We start from the raw sequence: 11,428 nt of genomic DNA, 5'->3' as shown, positions 1-11,428 counted from the left end.
GGAAGGGCCTGGGCTGGCAGGAGCCCCAGCGCAGGCGGGCTTGGCATCCCCTGGCCCCTCCCCGGCCATCCTTGGAAGTGCCTCTTTTCTGCGTACCAGGAGCCCTGGTTCCCCAGGTACATGGAGCCTCCTTTCTCCTGGTTCTGCCATGCCCGCCAGCAGACACACCACACACACAAGGACCAAGATGACTGCTTGCTCAGTTCTCACAGCCCTGGCAGCAGGTGTCATGGATCATGCCGAGATGGGGATACTCCTTCTCAGGGAGTCAGGTGACTCACCCAGGATCATACAGACAGACGGTAAGAGCGCTGCCCAGGGCTTCTGGAATTCCATCCAGGACTCTCTCCTCTGTCCTCCCTTGCCCCTCTCCCTACCCATCCGCAGCTACAGGAGAGGGGGCCAGCCCTGTCTGCTTTAACTTCACAGGTGAGCACTTCAATCTGTCTCCGCAGAGGCAGTTCTGAGTCCTCTAGTCCCTAGTGGCCCAGGCCAGCGTAGCCTCCTGCAGGAGGAAATCACCACTCCTGGGCCCACTGCAGGCCAGACAGGCTGGCAGGGATTGGTTCAGCTTGGGGAACTCCCGAAGTAGATCAGTGTGCAAAGGGTTTGATCGGAACCCAGGTGGGCAGAGAGGTGAAGACTGAGAGGCCAGACCTTGCCCAGCTATGCTGCCACCTGTCTCTCCCTGGAACTCAGAGCCTCCAGGTCCCAGCCCATGCAGTGGAGCCTGGAGTAGACAACCCCGCCCCACCCTCACCCCCACCCCGGAGTTTCTGGAGGCAGACTAGGGAACCAGCACCATCCTCTTTCCCAGTGGCTATGACTGCTCCTTCTGACTTCTTCCCACCAATGTTCTCCCTTCCAAAATAAACCCTCCATCCTGGGCCTCACTCTCCTGCTCACAGACTTTTCAAGAGTCCTCTCTAATCTGTGGCTTTCTCTACTGCTTCCACTCCCATCCCTCCTGTGGTCTGGTATCAGGCCGTCCCTACTATGGCCCAGAAGCAGCCTCCACCTAGTAACCTTTTCCCTGACTCCAGTGGACACTCTTTGGCCTTCACAAATTCTCAGCCTCCATCATAGCAGGTAGAGCCATTCCTCTGGCTTCCAAATCTGGTTTTCCTCCTTCCTCTTTGGGTTGCTCTTTTTTCCAGTTGGTGTCCTTCAGGACCTCCCCCTGGGCTGTCCCACCCACGCCCACATGTACATTTCAGAGTCCTTAGCCTTGACCCTCTCCTGAACTCAAAACTACAGCTCTAGCTATCCTTGAACTCTGGGTGTTTGACAGGAACATCACGCCCAGCTTGTCCCAAACAGAGCAAGCGCTTCACCTTCCCCAGGGCCCCTATCTCAGCAGGCAGATCCCTCCTCCCATCTAACTGGCAAAATCAGAAACTCTGGAATCCTCTCCCACCTCTCTCCTCATTCAGTGTCACCAGGCCTGTTGTCCTTTGCCCTAAACAGCTCTTAGTGTTCAACCTTTTCCTCCATCTCTGCTGCCAACTGCCTCAGCCTGGGGACTGTACTCTCTCTCCCTCTGAATCCTCACTCCCAGCCTGAACTGTCAAACCCCTTTAAAGGCCTCTTACTTGCCTCCGGATAAAATCCAAACTCTTGTAAATGGCTTACCAGACCCCGTGATCTCTGCCTCCCCCACTCTCCAATGGGTCTATGCAAATCCACCCACTCCTAGATCCAGCCCCTGTAAACCTTCTGTTCTAACATCCCTCCCTCTCACCTTCCTCAAGACTTCACCTGAGGCTGGCCATGTCAAGAATACTGCCCTTCTCTCATTCCATCCCCCCCATATTCACACTCATTTCTCCCTAAGGAAGCCTAACCCCTAACCTGGGCTAGGCCCCTGCTCAGTTGTTCCAACGCCTTGTATTTTTCACATCCAAAAAATGGGTAGTATTTTATTACTTTATATTCAGAGTCCCACACTGACTGTGAACTGACGACAGACAAGATTCGTGTGTCTTGTTCACCACAGTATTTGCAGCACCAGGATGATGCCTAGGATACAACATGTCCTTAATGAATAATAATGAATGAAGAGGTAAAGTCTGGCTGAAAGCCCTTCTTCTAGGGTGGGAGAAGGTGAAGCAGACCTTGCAGCAGGTCTGTTCTAGATACTAGGATAGAGACCTATTCACTCTGTCTCTGTCCTAGTATCTAGAACACAACACCCAGTGGCACCACAGCAGACATGGTGGGTGCTTGTCTGACTCCTGGAGAGGGCCGCCATCATCTCTGCACAGCAGCTCCAGCAACTCAGCTAAGTGGGGTTGCTAAGTATGGTCTCAGAGTCGTGTGGTGGACAAGAGGTCAGCAGTAGCAGCAGAAGGGACCCTACGGTGCTCCAAGCCCTGGCTGGGCAACTGACCGACCTCCCCTTTCTCTGGTACTCGGCCTAAGCCAGGCTGCCATCAGGATTCGCCAGGCCCAGCAAGTCCTCCGCCAGGCTGGTGAGCTCGTTCTCCTCGAGCGCCTCCACCAGGCGCTGCAGCGTGGCGCGGCGGCCCTCGGCCTGCACGAAGCGCCGCAGCAGCTGGAAGGCCTGCTCGTACAGCCCTTCACGCTCGTATTCATAGGCCAGTGAGTCCAGCGCCGGGTCCCGCAGCGCGCGGCAGCTGCGCTGCAGAGAGCGCCCCACCTTGCGCCACTTGAGGCCCACTGAGCGGGCGAACTTCTGTTGATCCTGCAGGTTCAACGGCCGGTTCACTGCAGAAAGAGTGGGGAGGGAGTGAGCTCGGGATACCCTTCCATTCCCGCTGGGACTACCCTGCCCAGACCTCGCCCCTCCCCAAGCTTCATCCTCCTGAGGATCCTGCCTCTCCCTCTCTCCGGGAGTCTCACCTATGGGCTGACCCTGGAACAAAAAAGTCTGGCCAGGCGGCGTTGGTGGCGGTTTCTCCTCTGGCGGAGAAGGAGCCAGAGACTGCGAGGGGGCTGCAGTGCCTTGCACGTCGCCCCCTCGGCCCGCCACCGAGCCGCACGTCAGATTCCTGAGCGCATCCTCCAACTCGGTGAGTTCCTCATCCCGGAGCCGGTCAGGCTAGAGAGGAGAGTGCGGCGTTGGTGGGGGTCTCAGCAGCGAATTCCCTCCCCACCCCACCCTGACCCCAGCCCGGCCGCACCTTCTGGGCGCATATGCAGTTCAAACAGCGCTCCTCGTCGGTCAACAAGGCATCCAGCTGCTCGGCGCCAGCGCGCAATTCCAGTTGCAACGGCACCGAGTTCAGGGCCAGTGCCCCAGCCAGGCACCCTTGCAGTGTGGCTCGCAGCGCCCCCTCGCGGTAGGCGCGGAGGAAGCGGCCGCACGCCTGGCGCCCGCTGAAACGCAGCTGCACGATCAGCTGTGGGTCGCTGCGGTGGATCTTGAGCATCTGCAGCGCATCGGGGCTCCCGCCACTCTCTGTGGAGGTGGGCAGACAGGCGCCATGCGGTCCCCATGCGGGGCCATGCTCCATGAGGCCGGAGAAGGAATGAAGCCCGAGATCAGACGCCTTCCCTACCCCCAGACACCTAGAGGCGCAGGTATCCCCCAGAGCTCCCAGCTGGGAAGCAGAATGGTGAGGCAAACAGCAACAACCCAGAATAAATGCCAGGACCTATCACAGGGATCACCCTGAGACGGAGTGGGTGCCACTCGCTGCATCCCTGAAGCCTCAAATGAGGGTGGGCAAAAGGGACGTGGAAGAGACTTTGCAGCGTAGAAAGGGGCATTTGCCCTGGGCAGCCAAGACCTCTGGGTAGGCAGCTGGCCATGCAGTGGGCGGGAGGTCTCAGGTCTTCCGCCTCCTAGTACTGCTGCCCCCCTCCCAAGGAGAGGGGCTCTCACTGTTCTGAGGCTGGGGCCAGATCCCCCAAGCAGCTTCAACTTCCTGTGGCCTCTGCCCTGAGATGGGAAAAGTAGGCTGGAAAGGGAAGTACTGGGGAAGGGTCTCGAGCAAGGAGTGCTGCAGTGAGAGAGGAAAAGAAGAGAGAGAGTGGTAAGATTAATAGAAAGCAGTGAGCAAGCGGCCTGATCTGGGGTTGGGAGGCATGGAGTAGGGGGATATTAGTGCACACATAGGTAGACTCTACACAGACACAGGGACACAAGTCTATATCCAAGGGCACTTATGCGTACCAGAGAAGAAAGACCCTACATAACCAGGCATCCTCCTCCTGTCATCCCCAAGGAATCTTTTCCTCAAAGCAGTGATTAAGCACAAGCCTACAGAGGTGGCGGGGGGGGGGGGGGTGTCTCAGTCCCTGGCCCCACCCACAAAAGGCCCCAGGCTGCCCTTTCTTCCCCAAGTACCTGCCCAGCTACACACCTGCCAGGGCAGTCCGGAGCGCCCTGTACATTGCCACTTTCTGCTGCTGGTGAGCGTAGGCATCAGACAAGACCACTTTGTCCAGCGAGGACTCCACAAACAGGTATGCGCTGCCCACCCACTCCTCAAGCCCATTTGGCCCAGCTGCCATCTCGCCTCCTGGGGACAGAGTTAGGCATTCAGATCACCCCTGGCCCAGCCCTGGAGACAGCTTTCCATTCCCACATGGCCCACCTGTTCCCACCCAGCTGGCACACTTGTGAAGGTAAGTTCATAATCCCCTGGGCAGCTCCTTGTGCTTTTGGCCTCAGCCAGGCTGAGTTGTAGTCAGGACTGTCCCTCCACTGCCTTCTCTGAGAAAGAGCCCAGGGTCACAGGGGTAAGAGAGGAGAGGGACAATGTTGCAGTAAAAGCAAAGAAGTTCTGCCCCCTCCTCAGGGGAGGGTGTCTTTCTTTTCAAAGCTGACTGGAGACGCCCTCCTCCTGGATGGTGCCCACACCCCACAGCACAACCAGACTCATGTCCTGGTATGCCTTCAGTTCAAATTCGAGCATCCCCACAGGGATCCCACAGCCCCCCCCCCCCCAACTTAGGTTTCTTTGCTGGCATTCCTGCTGTACCTCCTGGCTTCACTTCAAAGGACAACTGTAGTTTGCGCCTGCCCAGATTCTCTCCCCCAGTCCTGACTGACCTCTGGGGACTTCCCTCTTCCCTTTTCTCAATCCACAGGCCTGTTGGAAGGGCTAACCTGGCTCCTGATGTCCAGCCTAGCCAATCTGCATCTTCCATTCACCTTCCTGAAATGGTTTGTTCTGAGTTGGGCATAGGATTCATATTGGACCTATCAGAATCAACCTGCAATTTGGGCTTTCCTGTTGGCTCAGTCAGTAAAGAGTCTGCCTTCAATGCAGGAGGCCTGGTTCAATCCCTGAGTTGAGAAGATCCCCTGGAGAAGGAAATGGCAACCCACTCCAGTATTCAGGCCTAGAGAATTCCATGGACAGAGGAGCCTGGTGGCTACAGTCTATGGACTCATAAGAGTCAGACACAACTTAGCAACTAAACCAACAGGAAAGAGGAACAAGTTTCCCTTTCCTATCTTGAAGCTGAGCTAGAAGGAAGGGTAGGTCTCCTTTGCCATTCTCAGCCTGACTGAGAATGAAACTGGAGCAGAAAGCTACAGAGCCAAGAGATGAAGAAGTGCACCCCTAACCACACCATGTCCCCGGCTCTAGCTGCATCTTGGACTTTTCTGTTATGTGAACTAAATCATTCCTTTTTAGTCTCAGGTTCTTGGAGATAGTCTCTTGTCTGACACCTTTCAAGTTGTTCTGTTACAGGCTCCTTCTCTGTCCAAACACAGTCAGGACCCTTGGCATTAGCGTCTCCTCTAATCTATCTTCGACAAAACCCTAGCTCTAGATCAAGGAGCAAAATTCTCAGTCAGGGAACCATGGCACTGGCCTGTCAGTGGCCTCTCAGCTACAGCACCATGAGCAACAGGTGGAAAACTGCCCTGCCTCTTCCTTCAGACCTTACCTGAGGCAACATCATACCTTTTTCCTAGAAAAATGGGTTCAAGGGAATTCCCTGGTGGTCCAGTGGTTAGGACTGAGTGCTTTCACTGCCAGGGGACTGGGATCAATCCCTGATCAGGGAACTAAGATCCCTCAAGCTGTGCGGTGCAGCTGGCAAATTTAAAAAATAGTAATAATAAAGGAAAAGAGAAATGGCACCCTCCACCTTCACCCAGACCTGGCAGGAAGAATGATACCTGAGAACCCTACCCTGAGTTTGAGCACAGGGAACATACCTTTTGACCAGCTCCCCCCATAATTTTTTGGTAGAAAACTTACTAATACTTGTGTGTTTATCCAAAAACAATAGAAATTAACACGAAATTAGCATTGTTTATTTCTCTTGGGGAAGGGGGAGGTTGGGGTGATTTTTATTTTCATTTTATTTAAATATCCTACTTTATGTGAAATAGAGACATTTCTTTTGTATTAAAAAGGCATATTTGTTTTTCTTAAAAAACAACAAAACAAAAACGGGGTAGATGACAACTGCGACCAAGAGCAGTAGAGAGACAAGTGGTAAGTCCTGGGGTATTAGCCCAGAGTGGAGAAGTGGGAACCTGGCCCCAAAACATTTCCTCTTTGACATCTTCTTAGCCCCATGACTGGAGGGTGCTGACTCCATAGGGTGGGTAAGTAAGGGCAGGACCAGACAGTCCTCTGCCCAACTGGCCTGCCTGGGAGACACTTCAAACCAAGAGGAGGGAAGAATCTCTGTCATACTCTAGGACTGGAACGGGAGAAGTCAAACAGCCTGATAGCTGTTGAGAAGTGGCAAGGGTGGGGCGGGGTGAGGGGCGGGCCTTGGCTCGCTAAGCCCCCTTGGGAACTTTGTGCCCCTTCACAGAAGCCCCTCCTCGGGAAGCCCCGCGCCCCACCCACCTGGAGTCCGCCTCTCTTACCAACGGGGCCCGCCGGGATCCTGGGAACCCTTAGCTGGGCTGAGACCGCAAGGGACACGTGGGTACCGACTCAGGAAAATATGCCCCTGCCATCGGTAGCCAGCCGGCGCAGCGCTCCATTAACACTGACAGAGGATGAGATGGTTCGATGGCATCACTGACTCAATGGACATGAGTTTGAGCAAACTGAGAGATGGTGAAGGACTGGGAAGCCTGGCGTTCTACAGCCCATGGGGTCGCAAAGAGTCGGACACGACTTAGCAACTGAACAACAATAACAGCCCTGAGTAGCCCCACTTCTGGCCGGCTAGGCGGTGACGACCTGCGGGCGTGGCCTCTCAAGGACCGAAAAGCGGCGAGTCCCAGCACCTACTCAAGCAGAGCCTCACACGAGCTCTAGAGGGGAGCTCCCCGGCCTCCCACTAGCCCACCCTCCTGCTGGAGTTTCGCGCTTGCTACTGGCTCTGACCTGCAAGGGGTTTCTACTCGAATGTCTGTTCAGAACCAGCCCCACCCCGTCCTCTCACCCACAGGGCCCTGCCGCCCCTTGAAAGCCCCTAGCTGGGACAAGGCACTCGCAGGGGCCAACGTCGGTACCCTCTCTCCAACCTCCTACGGAAACAGCCCAATAGGCCACCATCTCCACCACCACCTGACCCGAGCAGCCGCCGGTTACAACCGCACCGCGCCCGTGCTCCTGAGCCAGGATCCGCCTCGGCTCCTGCAGGCAACGGAAAGCCCACCCACCCTCTGCACTAACCTGGCCGCCTTGGCCCGGCCTGGATTCCCACGCCCGCCGGCTTCCACTGAACTCGCGCTGCTTCCGGGTGTGCGCGGAGAGCAGGGGCGGTGCCCCAGTCCGAGCCGCCCCGTCCTTCCTGGCGTCCCGCCCCCCGGGTTCCCCGCGGTTCCTTCCCGCCACCGTCCTCTGCTGCCAGTCCCCAGCCTCTGGGCAAAGCCCACCCGATCCACTGCGCAGGTAAGACACTGGCGCCTGAGGTCAAACAGCAGGCGGAACTGCCCGTGGCAAGGGACTTCGAGGACTTGCGGTTCTTACTAGGCCGGAGGGCCCCAGGGTGAGAGCCGATCCTCTTCCTCCAGCGGGTAACAGACGGAGCAACGAGGGGGCGTCCTCTTCTGGGTGGTCGAGTTCGAAAATCCCTGATCTCTGATTCTACCTGACACTCTGAACTGGGTGCCAAGTTCAAGTGTGGCGGAGGGTATCAGAAACTCCCGGGTACTCGAGACACAAATTCCAGCAGGGACCGTTAGCCTAGAAAATATAGGAAAATAGAAAACTGGCCAGTGGCGTCAAACGTTGTGTACAGAAGCGTTTAAGCACCTTAAACTAAAATTGGCAACTTCAAAAAGGACGCACAGTCTCCAATAAAGGCCGCGCTCTGATGTGGGTCTGCGGAATTCCAGTTGAGCCTAAACCGCCCAACGGGTGCCTGGGCTGCTCAGGGTTCAGGATCGGAATTTGAACCCAGGGTCCCTCAGGCCCCCACAACCCCAAGATTTTCTCCGCCTTGCTGGCCTCTCATTGGAAGAACCCAAGTTGTCTCCCCCAGTGAAGTGGAGGAAGGAGCCTCCCTTCTCCTTGCGAATTCAGCTACGCCCCACCCGCATCTCTGCTTCCTGATTGGCTCCTGGTCCTTGCCAATTAAAAGTTTTCCTTAATGCTCCCGCCCTATTAACCCTAACGTCACTCTCTAGTGACGGGTGGGGCTAGGACCGGGTTTCTCAACTTGGGACCTGGCATACACCTGCGCTTGTTGAAATTCATATTCCTGAGCCCTGCTGTTTGAGGAGAGCTTGATTTAGTAGGTGGGGCCATGAAATCTGTGGTGTGAACAAATGTCCGGGTGATTCTGGTGCCCAGCGCCCTTTGAGAAGCCATTTCAATGGCCCTTGGTGTTTGGGCTCGGTCGTTCCCGAAGTACTCCGGGTCTAAGTTGGGAGGCAACCAGTTCAGTGACCTCTGTGAGACCAGTCCGGGCTCTCTGGCCGCCGTGATGGTGCGGTAGAGGGGGACTGGGGCGAGGGGTTGGGGAAGACGTGGTGGTCTGGAGTCAGGGCCTGGGCAGTGGCCCTCCAACTTCCTCAGAGAAGACTGTTGACTAGGAGAACTGACAGCATCGTCCCAAATCCGGGTATTTGGCTTTATCAACCTGGTGCACGGGTCGTGGTTGAGTTCCTTCTAACAGAGTATAAAACGTGGATTTGTTCAACAAGTGAGAACGTAGTTTAAAGGAAGAATCAGAAATGCTTGGCATCCCAGGCAGACTTCATGGGTCTGAGATCTGTGTACGGAGCCCCAGGCTTGGTTTAATAGCTTGGTTAAATGCTCTGCTGTCACGGTCTTGAAATCCTCGATAATATTTTATGTTTTAAAAAGTTTTATTGAAGTATAAAGGAGATAGAGAAAGCTTCTGACATAGGCATCAGAAGGGGGCAGAAAGAGTACCCTTCTCGATAATATTTTAAACAAAGAGACCCACATTTTCATTTTGCACTGGGCTCTGCAAATTTACATAGCGGATCCTGGGCCTCAAGCATTTCTACACATAGGCTCCAGGTGTTCCCCTCAACACTGTGGCCTTTCTGCAGGGAGGCCCCACCTGGTCATGGCCGAGCCTGGAAAACAGCTGCCGGAGGAGGTGCTGGCGCTCATCTTCCGCCACCTGCCCCTGCCCGACCGCGCTGCTGCAGCGAGGGTCTGCAGAGCTTGGGCTGCCGCTGCCACCTGCAGCGCTGTGTGGCACGACACTAGCATCAGGTGAGCAGGCTCTTCCCCCTCCCACCTTCTCTCAGTCTTGGTAGAGTCAGAGGTTGGGGAGATGCAGTGACTCTTCCCCATATTAAAAAGCGTCATTTCTAACATTGGCCACCTACTGTGTATCAACCATTCTTCTAAGGGCCTTACGTATACCAATCTTTTTAATCCTCACAAACACTTTATGTGATGGACGGGCAGTATTATTATCTCCATCGCACAGATAAAAAATTAAGGCAGAGAGATTTAATTACTTCCTCACTCAACTGAGAAATGACAGGCGAAATGTGAATATGGCAGCCCAGAGGCCCCGCCCCGCCTCCTGAAAGACCAATGAGAAAGCCCATTTTCTAAAATATCCTGGCTCTCTCTGGCATGGTTTCAACTGGCGGCAGATGCGTCTGAAGCAAGGGATAGTGTTCCCTCGTAGCCTACCTAGGAGCGACCAGGCACGGTCGGAACAGAGAGGTTTGTGGGTAGGGGGCAGGAAGTGGGGATGGTAACCGGAACCCAGAGAGAGGGGTGGGTTAGAGACCTCTCGGCAGGTCGCAGGGACTTGGCCGGCCGATGCCTTTTCTCCACCACTATACCCCCAAGTTGCGACTGTGAGCTGGAAGGCATGCTGCCGCCGTATCTGTCCGCCTGCCTGGACCACGTTCAGAATCTATGGCTGGAATTTGAGCCGTCGAGGAAGTCGAGTCGCAGGGCGGCCACGGAGTTACTGACTGCACTGGCGGGCCGTACCCCCGGGCTGCGAGGCCTGTGCCTGGAGTGCCGCGGAGAAAAGCCGCTCTTCGACGCCGGCCGCGACGTCCTGGACGCGGTGCACGCCCTCTGTGGGGCGGCCCGCGCGCTGCGCCACCTCGACCTGCGGCGCCTGCCCTTCTCACTGGACGATGCGCTGGTGCTGCAGGTGGCACACGGTTGTCCGGAGCTCCGCAGCCTTTTCCTGGATAACAGAACGCTGGTGGGCAGCGTGGGGCCGGGCTCCGTGCTCGAGCTACTAGAGGCCTGCCCCTGCCTGCGCGCCCTTGGCCTGCACCTGGCCAGCCTGTCGCGCACCGCGCTCGAGGCACTTGCGGCGCCAGAGCGCGCGCCTTTCGAGCTCCTCACCCTGCGGTGCGCGTGTCCGGAAGACGCACGCGCGCCCCCCCTGCCTGATGAAGCCTGGGCTGCGTTGAGCCGCCGCCACCGGGGACTGGAGGTAGAGCTGGAGCTAGAGCCGGCGCTGTCTGCAGAGAGCGTGACGCGCGTCCTGCAGCCAGCCGTACCCGTGGCTGCACTGCGCCTCAGCCTCTCTGGGGACACTGTAGGCCCAGTGCGCTTCGCGGCGCGCCACTACGCCGCAACCTTGCGCGCGCTTGAGGTGCGAGCCGCCGCCTCTGCCGAGCTGGACGCCGCACTGGAGGAGCTGGCAGCGCGCTGCGCGGGCCTGCGCGAGGTGCACTGCTTCTGCGTGGTGCGACCTTCCGTGCTGCACGCCTTCCGCGCGCGCTGTCCGCGCCTGCGCAGCTACACGCTCAAGCTAACGCGGGAGCCCCATCCCTGGCGGCCCACGCTTGTGGCTTGATGGGACAAACGCTCTTTCCGCTCTCTGCGGACGTGTGTCCTCTGAAATGCTGCGTGGGTTTGCCCAGGGGCGGGCCAGCTGCTAGCCATCTCCTTTGGGACTCTTGCGTCTTGTCCCTCTCTAGGACTGGAGCCTATGAAGGGGCGTCGGTACCGGTCCAGGGCGCCCTGAGCCCACTCGTTGCTTTCAACATCTGCAGACACCCGCTGTCCCCGCAGTACAGGGATCACCCTCCTCCAGCCCCAGTCCTCTGCAAACATGTCGCTAGCTCGGC

At 56.9% G+C, this 11,428-nt stretch overlaps 2 protein-coding genes across 7 annotated transcripts; one reads left to right on the top strand and one right to left on the bottom strand.

Moving 5' to 3' along the window:
• Nucleotides 1-1,890: 1,890 nt before the first annotated feature.
• On the bottom strand, nucleotides 1,891-8,424 carry TRADD (TNFRSF1A associated via death domain). 5 transcript variants are annotated; one of them, XM_081513240.1, is made up of 7 exons: nucleotides 8,187-8,424; nucleotides 7,866-8,081; nucleotides 4,329-4,487; nucleotides 4,139-4,225; nucleotides 3,144-3,421; nucleotides 2,863-3,061; nucleotides 1,891-2,727 (listed from the first exon to the last, which is right to left on the bottom strand). In XM_081513240.1, the coding sequence occupies exons 3-7, from the start codon at nucleotides 4,477-4,479 to the stop codon at nucleotides 2,417-2,419; spliced, it is 1,026 nt and encodes a 341-aa protein (XP_081369366.1). In that variant the 5' UTR covers nucleotides 4,480-4,487; nucleotides 7,866-8,081; nucleotides 8,187-8,424; the 3' UTR covers nucleotides 1,891-2,416. The 5 variants fall into 5 exon arrangements, with proteins under 5 accessions (XP_081369366.1, XP_081369369.1, XP_081369365.1 ...); XM_081513243.1 differs by lacking the exon at nucleotides 4,139-4,225; XM_081513239.1 differs by lacking the exons at nucleotides 7,866-8,081; nucleotides 8,187-8,424 and adding an exon at nucleotides 7,569-7,633.
• Nucleotides 7,704-11,237, top strand: FBXL8 (F-box and leucine rich repeat protein 8). Of its 2 annotated transcripts, none has more exons than XM_081513237.1 (3): nucleotides 7,704-7,787; nucleotides 9,419-9,587; nucleotides 10,182-11,237. In XM_081513237.1, the coding sequence occupies exons 2-3, from the start codon at nucleotides 9,436-9,438 to the stop codon at nucleotides 11,152-11,154; spliced, it is 1,125 nt and encodes a 374-aa protein (XP_081369363.1). In that variant the 5' UTR covers nucleotides 7,704-7,787; nucleotides 9,419-9,435; the 3' UTR covers nucleotides 11,155-11,237. The 2 variants fall into 2 exon arrangements, with proteins under 2 accessions (XP_081369363.1, XP_081369364.1); XM_081513238.1 differs by lacking the exon at nucleotides 7,704-7,787 and adding an exon at nucleotides 8,523-8,635.
• The last annotated feature ends 191 nt before the right edge of the window (nucleotides 11,238-11,428 follow it).

This window comes from Giraffa tippelskirchi, chromosome 7 (assembly GCF_054371585.1).
Source record: "Giraffa tippelskirchi isolate mGirTip1 chromosome 7, T2T-mGirTip1v1.2.pri, whole genome shotgun sequence".
In the NCBI taxonomy this organism is placed as follows: Eukaryota; Metazoa; Chordata; class Mammalia; order Artiodactyla; family Giraffidae; genus Giraffa; species Giraffa tippelskirchi.
Note: the sequence above shows the minus strand (reverse complement) of the source record. Positions and strands in the feature narration are given on the sequence as shown.

Excerpts from the sequence above, each read along its gene's own strand:
- TRADD (XM_081513240.1), bottom strand. The coding sequence starts at position 4,479 with ATGGCAGCTGGGCCAAATGGGCTTGAGGAGTGGGTGGGCAGCGCATAC. Across the intron at positions 4,226-4,328 it reads GCTCCGGACTGCCCTGGCAG|GCTTGTGCTTAATCACTGCT; the intron begins GTGTGTAGCTGG and ends CCACCTCTGTAG. Across the intron at positions 2,728-2,862 it reads GTTCCAGGGTCAGCCCATAG|TGAACCGGCCGTTGAACCTG; the intron begins GTGAGACTCCCG and ends CTCTTTCTGCAG.
- FBXL8 (XM_081513237.1), top strand. The coding sequence starts at position 9,436 with ATGGCCGAGCCTGGAAAACAGCTGCCGGAGGAGGTGCTGGCGCTCATC. Across the intron at positions 9,588-10,181 it reads TGGCACGACACTAGCATCAG|TTGCGACTGTGAGCTGGAAG; the intron begins GTGAGCAGGCTC and ends TATACCCCCAAG.